The sequence below is a fragment of the Ammospiza nelsoni genome, chromosome 3 (genome assembly GCF_027579445.1).
Source record: "Ammospiza nelsoni isolate bAmmNel1 chromosome 3, bAmmNel1.pri, whole genome shotgun sequence".
Lineage (NCBI taxonomy): Eukaryota > Metazoa > Chordata > Aves > Passeriformes > Passerellidae > Ammospiza > Ammospiza nelsoni.
In genome coordinates this window covers 26,821,455-26,838,435 of record NC_080635.1, presented here as the reverse complement: position 1 = coordinate 26,838,435, position 16,981 = coordinate 26,821,455, and the positions used below count along the sequence as shown (strand labels likewise).

At 42.9% G+C, this 16,981-nt stretch overlaps 2 protein-coding genes across 5 annotated transcripts in view; one reads left to right on the top strand and one right to left on the bottom strand.

Moving 5' to 3' along the window:
• PREPL (prolyl endopeptidase like) overlaps positions 1–12,631 on the top strand; it is a 26,484-nt gene extending 13,853 nt beyond the window's left edge. For 3 of the 4 annotated variants that reach the window (XM_059468465.1, XM_059468467.1, XM_059468464.1), the window contains 3 exons: positions 782–908; positions 1,798–1,880; positions 2,692–6,214. In XM_059468465.1, the coding sequence (XP_059324448.1) occupies positions 782–908; positions 1,798–1,880; positions 2,692–2,772 (291 nt within the window). In that variant the 3' untranslated portion in view covers positions 2,773–6,214. Of the gene's footprint in view, positions 1–781; positions 909–1,797; positions 1,881–2,691; positions 6,215–12,206 lie in introns of those variants that run through there. The other variant, XM_059468468.1, reaches the window with a different exon arrangement.
• On the bottom strand, positions 4,129–16,981 carry SLC3A1 (solute carrier family 3 member 1). The gene is given in 11 exon segments (XM_059468469.1): positions 4,129–4,710; positions 5,514–5,630; positions 7,671–7,817; positions 8,558–8,756; positions 9,909–10,033; positions 10,725–10,844; positions 12,752–12,877; positions 13,911–14,065; positions 14,967–15,146; positions 15,841–16,309; positions 16,859–16,981. Coding segments are annotated over 11 exon segments (2,202 nt in total). The 3' UTR covers positions 4,129–4,269.

The following is a 16,981-nucleotide window of genomic DNA, read 5'->3' as shown; positions in this document are numbered from 1 at the left end:
CTTTTCCTAAAGGATATGAATTTCCAAACTTGCTTTTGTTTTAGGACTTTCAGGAAGTAATAGATTATTGTGTAGCGAATCTCAACATGCAAAATGCCTTCTTTTGTGGGGCAGTTTTGACATTCTCCTGTGCTTTGCTGGCTTTTTTGCAGACACAGGAGGAAGGAGGTTTCCACTGGAGGTATTTTCCACTGATGGAAACTACCTCCACCTGAGGTACTTTCCAGTGGAGGTGGGGGTATGTTCTACTGATTTAATACCTTTCTAGAAGTATTAAAACAAACAAACACTGAAAGGGAAGAGGACCTATAGCTTTGACATTGTCATCTCAAGGGAAATCTCTCTTTTATGACAGTGTGTTAGCTGTGTTGTGCAGCTTCATTAAGTAAAATTCTTACTATTTAAAAACCAACTTCTTGGCAGAAAGATTGCAAAAATAAACTTCAACTACTGTTCTAAGGTAAACTATGCCATGATTATTACTCCCTTTTTTCTTTTTTTGCAATCATCAGCAAGCAGACAGGCATCAGGCCTTTACCAGTGGGAAGAGGATGTTTTTATGACCTTTTGCAGGTAGATTATGCCCAACTGTGAAGTCATTTTTCAGACTAAAATACTTTTTGCAGTTAGAGTGGTAAAACTCTTAGAAAACACTAAGTAATTATGAAATAGATGAGTTCTTAAATAAACCCTAACAAGTTGTACAGTAAGAGAAAAATGTGTTACTGTTTGAGAAAGACCAGTTGTCAAGTGTTTAACTGGTTTTGGTTTTTGATCTCAGTGCTATCCATCAGTTTTTATCACGGCGTATGAAAATGATGAACGGGTACCGCTAACAGGAATTTTACAGTATGTTCAGAAACTCAGGAAGGCTGCACTAGATCATGCCAGCAGAACAAGTAAGAAAGGTAAGGATAAGAATATCACAGATAAATGGAGTTAACCAAAATTTAATAGTCATGTAAATTAAAGACCACAGAGATTGACTCCTCCTTAAATGAATTCAAACACAATCCCATATCACCAGCTCCACAGCAGACTCAGAACACTCTCTGAGATGCAAAACCAAAGACTGGAAGCCTGTCAGGGGGCTCACTCTTTCCTAGGCCTCCACATAGGGCAGTTGTTGGATAGTGCAGAGTGAACCCACACTGTCACTCCAGCTGCTGACAGGGCCAGGCTGCAGTTCTCAGCAACCTTTGGAGAAAAATCTTACTTTTGCCGCTATACAAAAACCTATTTTTCTCACTTTGTTAAGCTGCAGGTCCTTAGTCCAAGCTAGAGTGACAGCAAGGCCAAGGCACAGGTGCTTTTATACCTGAAACTTACCCTAGCTTTGGGAGTTTCCAGCAAAAGGTACATTCAAGCTTGACAAATTTCTTGTACCATCCAGTCTGGGGAGAGGCTTTTACCATCATTACCAGAAAAGGTCTTGGATAACCTTTTCTACATTTCATGATGCCCTGTCTCTAAGCAGCACAACTGCAGTGGTTGAGAAACTGCAGCCGGTGCTGCAGTTGCTGTTGTGCTCTTTGTGCAGGAAGAAAAGAGCATGTCTTTCCAAAAATACTCAGAGAGAACAAACACACTAAATAGATTAATATTTTCCAAATATGCAGTTACTAGAAATACAAATAATTCATTCAGAAAGCCCCTCTACAATTCTCTTTTTCCTAAGGAATAATCAAAATTCTGTCAGGACAAGGAGAACTAGCTATCCTTAAACAATTCACATACCCACTTAATTTTTTTCCTTGTCCATTCAATGTAAAGTGATCATCAGCTTCATTGTTCCAGGAAATTGGATTCCTAATATCATCCTAGATGTCCAGGCAAATGGCAGTCATTGTGATTCATCCTGGGAGCACTCACTGAATGAGGTATGGTCCCTTTACTGCACAGCTCCATAACATGGTGCAGGGGATATTCCCCCTCAAGGAATACTTCAGCCTCAGTAGTTGGGCAGACATTGAATGTATGGTTAAACTATAAAAAAAAACTGCTAGAGCAACTGCTGATTTTACATATATATATGTAATTTTAAAACCCAGCAATCTTTATATATAATTATATCTATTTTTATACATATATATACTTTTACAGATATAAAAGAGAGTGACAGAGTCAGATTATTGAAATAGCCTCAATTCCCACTGTAATGTGCTAGGAGATTTGAATGAAAGGTTCCAAGTTGTGCAAAACATCATTCCAGCAGGAAGAGTCTTGCTCTGTAGAGTATTAAGTGCTTGAAACTGTCATAGTATTTACTCCTGTCTTCCTCGTTGTGTAAAACATACATGATGGGTTGGATCTTTACATTTTGAAATGCATAATCTGTGCTATCAAAGCTATTACAGTTAGCTTTCAAGAATTTGCACTTTTTACAAGCATGCTTGTTAAAAGCAAAATATTGCCAAGACCAAACATATTTTTACTGATGTCTCAGACTGTCACAGTTGGATACTAATTTTATTACTCTTAATTTTAACAAATCCTAGAAAATGTTAATTTGGTGGTGGTGGCAGTTATTCCCAAGAGGAATTCTTTTAGGAAAAGCTCCATGCTGTCTTGGGACAAGGTATTTCTAAGCATTGTATAGAAAAGGAAGATTACTAGAATAGCTGCACAAGAGCCTGAATGTTTAGAGTGCAAAGAACTTGACTTTGTAATAAAATATTTTCATTATTTTAGGTTGCAAGACACTTTGCTTTTCTGAACAGAGAACTTGAGGAAGTGTGCCATCCCCAACATCACAGCAAATCCTGCAAATAACTCCCAGACACACTGACCACCTGAGAAACTTAGGGTCAGATTTGGATTTGTATGGAAAGCAAGAGATCCGTCTCCAGAGGATCTCTCCTCTCAGATCCCTGCTTTATGGGCACAAGCACACAGAGCTGGGTGTGGCACTGCCTTACAAAAATACAGAGCAAGACCTGGACTTCTGCCCTGCCAGGCTGCGCAGAAGCAGCTGCCAGCAGAAATGAGTTTGTGCAGCAGCTCTGTTCACTGAGCCAGCAGAGCAGCAGCACACAGAGCCCCACAGGAGAGCCACAGGCACCAGGCACAGCCTTCCTGTCCAAGGCACATCTCACACGAGGCAGCAGAACTCCTCCAAAGTATCTGACATCCAAGTCTCACTGCTTCCAGAACTAATTCCCGTACGTAGGTGATGGGGGTTGCTGCCCTCTCTCTCTGCACAGCAGCCATGCTGTACTGATCATGTGGTGGGACTGAGCAAACTGCAAAGAAAAACACTCTCAAGAACAGGAATTTTAGCAGAACTCTGATCTGAATACATTAAAAATCTTTAAGTTGCTTTACCTAGCGTGGTAATCTTAAGAAGGAGGTACCAAATCCCTCAGGAGGACAAGATCAATGTGTCAGAAGATGCCAGAGTATCTCCAGTAAAACAAAAAGAATGCCCCCACTAAAGCAGCCTGATTCATGACTTAGCTGCCCTCTGAGCAAGGCACAAATCTGCTGGGCCTTGCTTGTTGAAAGGGATGTGTGGTGCATACCCGGGCAACATCAACGTCTGCAGGTGCAGCAGGTGCAAGTCAGAGCACCTGTGCTGACATTCAGTAGGGTTGGTTCAGCTGCTTCCTCTGAACTAAAGTACACACCCCTCACCTCAGCTTTAGGGCAGGAAGAGAAATGAGAGAATGCAAACATATTCTAACTCAGCAAGGAAGGGGGGAATCAACTGGAAATGCAGTTAGGAGTGTGGAATTAGATATTAGCTACATTTTGTTCTTTTTCTTACTAACTTTGAGGATAATCAGTTACTAGATTTGAGAGAAGAGGTGAAACATCACAACAATATACGCCAATCCTGCTTGTGTTCCCCTGTTTTAACAAATATAGGGCTATCCCTTTGGAATAATTTTTACAAATCTGCAGACTTCTAAAAAGTTACAGTGAACTGCCACAGGCTTGGGATTCCACAGGAGCACTTAGAGACCAGCAACCTCCAGGGTCAGCAGGCAGAAAGCAGCTATTCTCTCTCCTCCCACAAATACATGCTTAAACAGGACAATTTTTAGAACAGGTTTACTTTTCCACACATCTAAGGGGGAGTTGATACCATTATTTTTCCTTTTCATCACAAATACAGATACAAGACAATTATGTATCTGATTTTTCAGGACATTTATTTTGTATACAAATAACATTCTAAAAGCTGAAGAAAATGGAGCATTTTTAGCATTTCCCTGAAGCTAGTATCATCTAAATTAATATGAAAGCACAGGTATTCTACTCCTCTACTTAACAGTTCACATAGAGTAAATTGAGGGCCTTGGAATAACAAGCTTTTTCTGCCACAAAACATTTCCCTTGAAAAGCTTCCATAGTATGAACAGGCTTTGCTGTTTTATATTGTAGGACCAGGCCTTCTCCCATTTCAGTTTTAATTAGTTTGGTATTGACCACTTTGCCAGCATTGCTAAAATGAGTACTGAGTCTCACTACAGCTTCAGAGGGAAGGTTAGGAACTCTGGCCTGCAGGTCTGTTGTTGCCTCCTGGCCGAAGTTGAGCACCATCATGAAGACTCTGTCCATCCCATCCAGCTCCCTGACGTACACGAACACGTCACTGTCATTCCAGACGTGGCACATCCACCCTCGGTTCAAGGGCAGCTCCTCGTTCCGCAGCAGAGTCAGCGCTCTGTACAAACCCAGGCTTGAGTTGGACCAGGCGCTCTGCATCTGCAAGAGGCAGCACCAGAGGGTCAGCTCTTGGTCTGAGGGAGGAAACACAGCTCCCTTCTCACACCCACCCAGGCTGCTGGGAATTCCGTGCTGACAATTACCCCTCTTCAAATCTGTCTGCAAATGCCACTGAAAATCTGCTTTTTCTGTGCCCTTCTTGGCACGTGTGGAGTGGCAGTCACAGAGTTTATTAAGTGTAACATTTCCCCAGCACTAAAGTGATTGCTTCCTCCCCCAGCTTCCTTTCAGTACTGTTGATTCAGGAGAAAGCCACAGCCATTCAGAGCTTGACACTGAATCTTTTTCATTGAGTCCAGTCTACTGCAGTCACTGGGTTTATTTCACATTTTCTATTTCTGCTATCGTAGATTTTTTTTCTGCCTTCAATTTTGGGCAGCACTGTAGGTCAGCAAAATCTGTTTGATTCACTGCTCTACTTATGTTAGAGTCAGTCTATGTCAAGTTCTTGTTACAAAACCAGTGCTTTCTATAGCAGTAGAAATGGGGGAAAAGAGACCAGTTTTCAATTTAACATCAAAAGGATTAAAAGGATGTTAAAGAGCCAAATTGCAACATCAACATCATAATTGTAGTTACTCTGCTTAAATGAATATAGATGAAATAGGCTCCTTGTTGTGCAAGGATTTTCTTCTCTAATATAACTTGTGAGGATTCAGTGCCTTTTTTTTGCCTTGAGTTTGTTCCTGCTACCAATGCTCACTACTAAAAGGAAGCCAGAGCAAAATAGATACATTAAAATATTTTGAGACCATTAGTTTGTTACACATGTAGATACCTACCTCCACATTTACACTTTGGTAGTCAGAGTTAACAGGTAACCAGCTGCTGTTGCCTTCAGTAAAACCAGCATTAGCTTTTCCATCCCACTGCATGGGGGATTTCTCTGGGAGGGTTGCCTAGAAAATAAAAGTGGTGATTAGCATATTAAAAATTATTCTTTGAATAGCATGTTCTCACCTCTCCCAAATTATCTTCCTTTCAGTATTGCTTTCTTTGGTTTAAGTTAAAAATAATGAGGATGTAATTGTAGTCCAAATCTAAGGAGAAAATGAACCAAGACAGTTCTTGAAATGGAAGGGAGGGGATCATCTCAGATACAGCATTGCTGGGTAAAACGTGGAATTCCCGAATGACTCTTACTAGAGTTGTCATCCTTTGCAACAGATGGTTGGATAAAAGTTTACTGATAACAGCCAAGATATTCTGATAAATATCTAGACATGCCGAGAGTGAATATGTGAGGTAATGAGTCCTTAGAAGAGATGTCATTAAAATAACAGTAAACAACAAGTAATTGCTGTTCAGTGTCTGTTATTTTCTAAGTATTGTACTTTTCACCCCAGAACTCTTCAAGCTTACATTTGCAAGGGGTACAATTTTGACAGGACTGTTTGTGTTAGAAAGGTAAAATTATTATTTCCAAGTGCAAAACTATTGAAAACTGGCTTTTAGCTGATTAAAAAGTGTTGATGTAGAAAAAGTCTGAAGTTCTCATTTTGAAGAATTCAGAAAAATTCTGAAAAAGCTTCTTCATTGTTACTGAAGAGCTGCCAAAAGATCTGACACTTAAATTTAATGATATAAGAGGGCATAAAATATTTTGCACATACTTTGAGTGTTTGTTTTCCATGAAAACTGTTTTTCATATAAAGGACACTTTTCAATACAATCTGTCAGAGCAGCAGCCTAACAAAAGAAATTGTCACTTTGCTTTGTGACATTATAAATAATGGGTTTCTCCTTTTTAGCATATTCTGAAAAGCAGGGAAAAAAATCCGAAGTTTTCAACACTGGTAACACTGCCTCTCATCTTTACCTCTTTCAGTGTCTCCTGAAGTGTTTGAAGTGCTGGGACTAAAGCCTGTATAATCCTGAGCAAATACTCTCCATTTTCCTAAGACACCCATTAATCAGGGAGCCTTCCTCTCCAGCCTGAGTGAAGGGTGGGTTTGCATTTGTTCCAAAGCCCTGAGCCACAGGGTAGCCACTAAAAGAGAGTGAACCCTGAGGAGCTCAGGGTGAGCCACTTTCCTTAAGAGAATCACCCTGTTAGCAGTAATCAGCAGCAGCAAGAAAATGCAGGAGATGCTTTGACCTGGGGTTTTCTCAGAGGAAATGGTTTCCTTTTAAATCAGAGAATCACTTCGCCATATCTGAATCAGACAAATCTGGAGAGGATCCTGTGCTTTAAGTACCTGTGTCCCTTTGATACAAAGCTAGCCAATGCCATGTCTAACACTGCCAGCAGCTGCCTCATTCCCTAACAGGCTTTCCACAGGAAAAGCAGCATCTGCCATAGGACCATGTTCTCATGGTGCTTAAATACAGCCAGGAGAGGCAGAGATGAGTCTGTCCTTTTGGAACAGACTATGCATGATGACCAAAAGCCACTTCTGTCTGCCACCAGGCAGTCTTCCCTTCGTGCAGATCCCTTTTTCTGAGCTTGGGCACACTCATGACAGCCGTGGCTGGGACAGAATCAGACCCTGACTTCCTTTAAATAACAGCCAGGAAATAATGGACTCTGGCATGATGATGATGAGGGCACGGGAGGAAGGAGACAGCTCAGTTATCTTCCCTCATGTGTCTGCAGCACCTCTCCTAACCCCTGGCCAGGCCCAGTGCTGGCACGTGCTGTCCCTTCTGCTGAAGCACCACTGCTGGAAACCATGCAAGACTGATCCGGAGCAAGACAGAAATCAACATCCATAACTGAAGTCTACCAGTTCAGACACACATCCAGGCCTTGGTTCTGGTCTCTGGCCTGGCCATTTCCACAAGCTGTACAGATGTTTGCCATGAGGAACATGGAAAACCATTTAAGCAGTGAGAATGACTGGGTTTGGTTAGCAAAACAAAAATTCTTGTGTTTTTGAGTGTTCTGTTACCTGGAACTAAACAACAACAGGACCAGAGTTAACATGCTCTTCACTTACATTTTCTGATGCAATGTTCTCCATGCCTATTTCTTCACCATAGTAAGTTACAGGAGTGCCAGGGAGGGTTAAAAGCAGCATGTTCATGACATTGATGTACTCCTTCCCAATCCGAGTTGAAATCCGAGCAGCATTAGGACTTCCAACCTGAAGAAAATGTCATTCTGTTAAACACAGATTATAAAATTTCATGCATATGTGAAATTGATTAACTAATTTAACAAGGTAGTAAATGTTTTGGGTTTTTTTCTTTCCCTTCCAGGGCTGTGAGGTACCTTGATGCCATTACAAACTTCTGTTCCAAAAAATTTAATACACAGAAGTCGTGCCAGCAGCACGAGGCAGAAGTGAGGAATAGATAACAAAAAACAACTGCTTGTTGTCCCTGCTTACAGTTCTCTGCTATTTTCTCTGCTGTGTGAGGACTGCTCTGCTTGCTTTGTAAAGATCCTTTGCACATTCCCAACATGCTTCCTAGGAAAAAGAGGAGCAATGTTTTAAGTTAACTGCTCTCCCAAGCCTGCTCCTCTCTGCCCTGGCCCTGGGTGGGTTCCAGAATCCATTGCAGTGAGTCAGTTTATGGTCAAGATAATTATCCCAATTCCATTTTCACTGGTGGTTTAGCCATTGGAGACACTGAGGGAGAGGCATGATCATAAATTCCCTTCTGTCCTCCTTGCAAGGGGAGTGGAGCCGTTACTGAAGGGCAGCAGAGCCGGACAGTGCCAACGACTCCAACTACAGCAGCTGAGAGTTTTCACAAGCTCAGCCATGGGCCCAGGCTGCTGATCCCACTGAAATCAGAGTGAGTGTGTGTGTGTGTGTGTGTGCTTTCTGTCCCCTACAGGAACAAGCCCTTCCTATGAGAGTTGTTCTAGAACTCTTACTGCCCAGTTTGGCCATTTTCCTGCAGGCATGTTTTGCATCCACGAGTTGACAGCTTCAGAAACACTGTTGCCTGATAGATTTTTCATGTTAATTAGGTTGAAATTGAAGGGAAAATCTGCTTCTTGGATAAAAGTCGTTCCATAATACATCATTGTTGCTTCAATATCTTCCTTTTCATCATCATCAGAACCCATAAATCTACAAAGAAGTACACAAATAGCTTTTTTGGCTCATTTTTGGTTACACAGAACAGAAATAAAGCTAGAAATGGTTGGACACAGAGCATTAAGAATTATGGTCACTTCCCTCTCCCCATCAAAAAAATATTAAAATGGTAAGGCAGACAAGGAATCAAGGAGCAGTACTCCTGGGAAATTGCTGGAGAAAAATCTAAAGGAGTCAACACAAGGCTAAAGTATCTGACGGAGGTTTTATCTTTCTGAATCCATGTCCACACACTCCATTCCAGCAATTTCCATGCTTTCCTTCAGAGCAGAGGACGTGGGGGTCCCTCAAGCTGCCCGTGAGCCATCAGTGTGCCCCTGCAGGCGGCTCAGGGCAGCCTGGGCTGCATTAGGGGAGTGCTGCCACAAGTGAGGGCAGTAATCCTTCCCTCAGTCTGTCACGAGGGCCATTAGGGACTGAAACATCTCCCCCAGGAGCAAAGGCTGCAGGTGGGGCTGTTTAGCCTGGGGAAGGGAAGCCTCAGGGGCATCTCATCCACGTACTGAAGGGAGGGTGCAGAGGTGACAGAGCCAGGCTCTTTTCAGGGATGCCCAGAGCCAGGGCCACAGGCAGTGGGCACAAACTGAAACACAGGACAGGTGTTTCCCTCTGAACATCAGGAAACTCCCACCAGTCAGGGTGGCTGAGCCCTGGCACTGGCTTTTCAGGGAGGTTGTACAGTCTCCATTGCTGGAAATGTTCAAAAGCCATCTGGACAAGTTTCTGGGCAACTGGCTCCAGGTGGCCCTAAAAAGCAGGGGATTTGGATCAGAGAACCTCAGGAGGTCTTTCCAAATTCAACCTTTCTGTGATTTTAACACTCTCTGTGTGTCTCACTTGAACTGCACCATTAAAACTAAAGAATAAATCAATCACAGGGCTGATAAATTAGTATCTCTGTGATTAGAATGTTTTCCTTTTCTGCTCTTTATACCTTTATACAGTCCATGGACGGAGCAGAGCTAACAGAGCCAATTCCTTTCTGCATACACTGGGGAAGAGACAGTACAGCCTCTGCACTGGAGGATTTGCATTTCTGTGGCATATTATGTTAATAAAAGAACATTTTCTTGCTAGCAAGAGGGAGATGAATACCAGAAAGGACTGGCCAGCTGTGCTCGTTACCTGTATCTGCCAGGCTCTCTGCTGAACTCATCCATGGTGTGACGGAAGCTGCGGACGATGTCATGCAAACCAACTTGGGTGGTGGTGTAGTCATGGTAGAGCTGGGAATAGGCTGTGATACTCTCCTTAAAGCAGGGTAGAGTACTTCACATTAGTTCACCAATGTTCTAGGTTTCACAGTTCTCCAAATTTTCCCCATACTTTCCTGAGGCAGTGCACCAGTCATTAATTTTTACTGAAATGAGTTCAGCATGCTAACACCAACAGCACAGAGCTGAGGACTGACAATTCTGGATCCCATCCTTCAGCAGGGAAAGCCCAGCCACAGCACTAACCAACAGAGCCCATCTGGAGCGGTGGGCACAGCATGAGCTGTGGCCTCAGACCAGGCTCCAAAGATGGGCAGTGCCTTGACAGAGTAACACAACACCAGCACCATCACCTTGGAGCTGGCCAGCTGCCTGTGACCCCCAGCTCCACAGAAGTCTCTTAGTGCTGGCACTACCTGGCAGCATCACCAAGTGATGATAGTTCACTATCAGAGCAAAAGCAAGTAACATAAACAACAGCGAATGTGTTTAATCACCTCTCATTGTGCCACATGGCCTACACCAGTGGTTTTTAGTTGTGCTCCCGTTCTTACTGGGGCTCCCTGGTGGTGAGTGCTCTTTGTGCAGAGTGCCCAGGACCCACCCGCCTCCCAAGGCTGACCTGATTTTCCTACAGCCACAGTTAAGACCCAAAAGAGTCAAAGCAGGCACTCTTGCCTCCATAGGAAAAGCAGGAAAGAAAGCAAAGACAGAACATAAACATTACTCCATTCTGAGACTTGTTCACTGGAGGCTCATCCCGGAGATGTGTTGCTTCTAAGAGAAATTTAACAGTGCCAAAACTAAGTCCATCAACTCCTTTGCCAAGCCAGAATTTGATAATGTCCTAGATAAAAGCAAAAATTGAAAAGTCTGAGTAAGCTCACTCCATTTAAAATAGTATACTCTTAAAAAGAAAACTAAACTTGGAAGGAGGTGTTAATACATAACAATTCATTTTTTGATTTGTACTTCGAATTTTTCTAGAAGCTAAAGTGAATCCTGTTGGTCTAAGGTCAAATTAATAGCTAAATAAAATATGTCTTACTATTTCATTCATAAAAAAAAAAAAAAAAAAAAAAAAAAAAAACTGGTCTCTAACTTCTCCCATAATTCAGGAGACCAAAGCCAGGGCATGGCTCACTAAAAGCAGTTTCTAATCTCATCCCTCAACATAACTGGGCTCATGCTAAGTGACGTTGTTGATGAACACTCATGCCATGGCTGCACACAATTAGAATACATTGATTCAAATATGCAGGAATATGTTGTTCAGCACAAACCTTGTGCCAACAGTTTTCTTTTACACAATAGAGCTCTTAAAACATTTGTTCTCTCTTATTTGATTTGACTGATGTAATTTTTTAAAATTTTCAGACTTATTTGTTGATTCGCAAGAATGTAAGAAATTATTATCCAACAATTACAAATGCTATTGATTTGAAATTTCACTATCAAATTCCAATGTTAGTCACTACTAGTAAAATTATATTCTACTTCACTAATTATATTACTACAGTTTTAATTGCCCCAGTTTTAACAAAAAACTCCAAAGTTCAGTCCCTCTTGAGTGGTTTCTGCAAAGTCCTTTAGTTGTGATTCTTGTCTTCATCAGAGGAAAAAACATTTTATATATATATTTTAAAAAGTCTAGTGACTTGCCTTTTTTAAACAAATGAAGTACACTTGTCTGAACTGGCTGGAGTAGAACCAGTGCACACTCAAGCTGTACAGATTTTTGTTTGGCAAATAAGGACTGCCTCACTGAGCTGCACTTTATCATAACACAATTCTGAAAGCAGCAGCTCTCAATACAGTGTCTGCCCAATACCGAATCTACCCAAAAATGTCCATGCTTATACCTGTGCTCAGCACAAAAGCAAACCCGGGTATCAGCACTGCGAACATCAAGCACTGATGTGTCTCTCACTGGCACCAATCTGCATCTATTTACACATGAGAACCACAACATGCTGGTTGCCCAGATTGGCTGTTCTTGGGTGCCCTTGTGCTGCTGAACCAAAGACTTGAGTTTCTCTGCAAAAGTCCATTTGCATCCTGCTCAGTCCTCCTAACCTTCTGCAACAGGATTTAGAATTAAAACACTAGACAAAAATTATTCTTTAACATGATGCTCATACACATTTACCAAAGGGCTGGTGTTACCAGGACAAACTTCCCAGCTTTCAAGTATTCTTTTTTTTCATAGGAAATGCCGGAGTTTCAGTAGTTCTCATTGTGTGCCTGAGTTAAAAGGTGTGACCAGAAGCGTTTTGTCTCCTCGAGCTCATGCAATACCCTCGTGGTGAGGGGAGAGGCCAGCAGAGACCATCCCAGGAGCACCGGGCAGCAACAGAGCTAAGTGGCAAACGCTTACGATTCAATTAAACACATGAAGTGGCTGAAGTGCAGACAAGAATGAGATTCCATCGGAGCAGCACCATCACCACCACTCTCACTGGGAAAACACTCATTTTCCCCCTGGAAAGTCATCAGACACGTGGACAGATCGAAACTCTCTATCTCCCCCTTATCAACAAGCCCAGGCACTCCTTGTAATTCAAATCAGCATCGCCTCTGCTTTCCCGAGAATGCAAACATCTCTCTGCTAAACAAGGTGCCATCCCTCCGTTTGACCGGCTAATTAACAACTCTTTGTATCAACAGAGATAAAAAACTTCTCCACACTACATTCTAAGGCTTAAGTGCAAGAGCTGCTCTGGGTGGGCTCAGCACCTGGGGGTCCACACTTACATGGATTTCCTGCTGGACAGCTGCGTTTCGAAAATTTAAGTCTGGCTGCTCCTTCCCAAACTGATGGAAATAGCATTGCTTTCTCACGTCGTCAAACTCCCAGCTGGAATTCCCAAAGACACTCACCTGCTCAGCCAAGGGAGAGAGACAATCAGAACTACTAACGTAACAAACATTTCCTCCTGTGCATCCATTAAAATGTGCGGCATTACAAGCATTAAATAAAGCATAAAGTGCCTAACCAGTGGACTACATTTTGAACAGATTTTGGTAGTTATGATTTTCATTTCTTTTTGCCACACAGCTGCTCTCCCTTTAGTTATGCTTTACCACACCTATTTCTTGTTCAGTATTGTAGAATTTGAAAATTTTTTATTAAGTTAACTTTCATTGGGAAATATCTGGAATAGAGGGGAAAACATGCATGGGAACATTTATTTTGGAATTGCTTCTCCTAAAACTTATTTAAAATAGCTTTGGTTAACTTAGAGCTTTCTACAATTTAGTATTATCCCTTTGAAGGGTCAACAAGAGTCAGCAAGTTAAAAATGTTAAACTTTATCACCATCTCTCTAATAAAGGATTCTAAAAGCTAAGATAGTTCTTAAGACTCTTAAGTTTAAAGAGAAATTATACAAATTGGTACAAAGTATTAATTCCACCTGGAGTTTTTAGAATATACAAGTTCCTAATCATGCACCCACTGGTTCTAATCTAAAATAAATCTATTTGAAATAGGCAATGCACTTTCTGGCCTGAGCACTTCCCAGAAAAAAGGACAAAAGCCAAGACCACATTGTTTTGTTGCAACCAACTATGACTTCAGAATACCTGACACAGTTTCTAGAACAGAATACCCATACACAGAAGGAACAACTTGTGCCCAACCTTTTCTTTGTGTGTTTGTTTAATGAACGAAGATTTAACACTGAGGTGAAGAAACAAAAGTAATTTTTAAAATTTCACTTTAAGTAAGAACTTTTCAAGTGATCTCTCAACCTGGTTTTAATCTTAATCTGCACTAACTCATGTAGTAACATCAGTTTGTGCCTCTCACCAGTCACTTACAACCCCGTGTACACCAGGAGAATCATGTTACAGCCGATTCTGCTCTGTGGCACCCAGCTTGGGGTGTGTGTGTGTCCCTTCCCGTGTTTACCCAGTTGTTGGGAGGGATGACTGAGCCAGCAGCCTGCCTGCAGTCCTGCCAGATGTAGTAGTCCGTGTACTTCCCTGTCCGATTGCGGCTCAGCTGAAACCACCGGTGCTTGTCACTGGTGTGGTTTGGTATTAAATCCATTATCACCTTTAGCCCTTAAAAATAAAAACAAAAACATAAAAAACCCCATCAATCCTCCCTCTGCACTACAATGTTACATTTAGCCTTTTAAGACAATATTCATATTTTTTCCAAATGCAGTATCAGAGGTATTTGGGCTTCTTCCATGCCAGAGCTCTGGTGAAGGAGAGGGGAACAAAAACCCCACAAAAAGTACCAGACTACCAAAACAGTTGGACCTGACTGGTGTTTGCAAGTAGCTGGAACACAGCTTGTGAGGGAAAGGAGAGTGGAGAGAACAATCAAAACAGATTTCTGCTGTTATGAACCACTTTCACTAACTCTGACTTCAACATCTGTCCCGCACCTCCCAGGTGAGAAAGGCACTTCACCAGCCTAGCATCAGTGATCACACATTCTTCATCACCCTTCCTAAAGAACAGACATTTTATTGAAACCTCAAATATTTTCAGACTTGCAAACCATTTTCTGTTTGGCTCAGCAGCTGTAAGAAGAAACACCTGAGCAAACATTTGGTCTGAGGCACAAAAGCACCAAAGCAAGGATGCAAGGGCAGGAAAGAAGCGTGTGTTCCCTCATGTTCAGTCAGACAGAACTGCACCTCAGCTTGATCCCAGCCCTCCAGTGCCCATAAGCCAGGCCTCAGGGAGCATGGATGGCAGAAGCATCCTCCTTGCAGAGGACAGGCAGCCCCTGTGCTGCTGCTGTAGCTCCCTGTGCCCTCTGTCCTGCTTTCAGCTCTGCCCCAGAGCCAAGGGGCAGGAGAAGGCAGTCACGGAGCTCACGTGGCTGTGGAGCTGCCTTGTACCCTTTGCTGGCACCTCCATCTGCTCCTGATTAATGCCACCACGGAGGGACTGTCCCTATAAGGTGCATCTTTTTAACAGAGTTACTTTGCTTGGAGGTGCAGCTTACCTTTGTCATGTATGGCTGCAATTAGATTCTCAAAATCTGTCATTGATCCAAAAATGGGATCAATGTCATAGAAGTCTTCAGCTCCATATCCAAGGTCTTTTAAAGGGGATTTAAAGAAAGAGGTGATCCAGATGGTTTTTATATTTAAATATGTAATATGGTCCAGTTTTTCTTGGATACCTATTTAAAAAGAAAAGGACATCATCTGTTCAGAAATAAACAAAATACTTTTTTTGTACTCTGGTCCCTTTATCTTCCTGACATGTTACTGTGGTATGCAGCTACAGGAACTGTTTCTGCCCTTCACCTGCCAGTACTGCACTTCTCACTTCTTGATTAGAAATGCATTGTCCATTTTGGTGCTGGGCCTTCCCTTCCTGCAGGGCAGTCTCAGCTCAGCTACTGATAAGTGCCATTGCTTCCTTGCTACCAGGTGCCCCATCTCAACGAATTTTACCAGCTGATAACACCTAGAGCATGAAGAAAACAAGAAGTAACACATCTTTCTCCCCTCTTCGTCAGTTTTAGTTTCCCTTAGGAGGAGCAGCCAGCAAACAGGACCAGGTGCTCAGCACCATTCATCCTCCTGATTTTGTGGAGGTGTCTGACTCAGGTAGCAGCTGTGCTGCTGCTTGCTCTCAGCACCATATCTCAACTTCCTTTCTAATTCTACACTTAGACTCTACTTGAGCAAACAGCTCCTGGATTTATTCACAACAATGTGAATTGCTATTAACGCTGCCTGACAACTTCTCTTACTTCTCTCCATTAAGGTGGCTTTGTCCATTGGACTGTACTTTTCCACTGGTTTTCCTTTTCGTATAACACATACACACAGACAACTCTTACACAGCAAGAACGAAACCTGACCCACCTTTCAGATCCCCATTCCCGTCCATGTTGCTGTCCCGGAAGGAGCGAGGATAGATCTGATAAATAGGGCTGGCCTGCCACCAGTCCAGGCACTTGGGAGAGAGAGCAATGATGGCAATTGTAGCACACACGAGCACAATGGCACCAGCAATCACCAGCCAGAAGAGGATCTCCCTGGTGACCCTGTAGCGGGCCTGGCTGGAGAACTGCAGCAAGACCTCCTTTGGCATCCCAGGATAAGGCTTCAGCACGGTCTCCTCCACAGCCACCGGCTCCACATCAACACTGCACGTCTTTGGCATTTCTTCTTGGCTACTGGTGGCCGTCTCCTTGTCCTCAAAATCCTCATTTTGAACAAATCCATTGTTCTGCACGCCTCCCTTCTCACTCAGCTCCATAGGTAAGCTCCTAGCTTCCACCTCAGCTCTTCTGCTAGACAGCTCTTGTCCTGGGGACTCTTGCCACAGCACCTTTGTTCAGTGAAATGAGAAACAGTGCAATTAGCTATTCTGGGTTGATAAACAATCCTGACCAAGTGGTCAAAGTTCAAAAAGGGACAAAAAGGGCAAAGTGCTCACGATGTTCTGCATATTCCACATCTTCAGCAAGATAACTAAGTGCTAGGAGAAAGGGCAGTCCCCCTGGGAAGTGAAGCCTATTGTTGGTACCAGCTGAGCAGAGCTATATTTACTCGTGCTCCCTCCAGTACACCACACTTCTCTTCCCTTTGACAGCAGGGGGAAATTCAGGTTTTACCAGTACCAGATCTAGTAAATATGCAGCTTTCCAGACTGGTTGTAGTCCCCCCTGCCTGAAGCAATCCAAATATGGATAGTTTAAACACAGACAGCAAGAGAATGAAGTGGTGGCAGCCACTGGCCCGAATGCAACTACACAAACTAAGCACAGAAAAGAGTCAAAGGCTGGTTGTGCATCTTTTTCCCGGTTTAACTCAGCTGCCCCAGCCCACCCCCAAGCCTAAGCACCACCAATGCTGAGGTACATACCGATCCTGCGACTCACAGCCGGGTATGTGGGGTGGGTGCTACACCCAGAGCCAGCCCCGGGGCAGGACAGGAATGCTCTGCACAGGCACAAGCCAAACTCAAGAGAAACACCCGCTGCACACTATTAAAATCCAT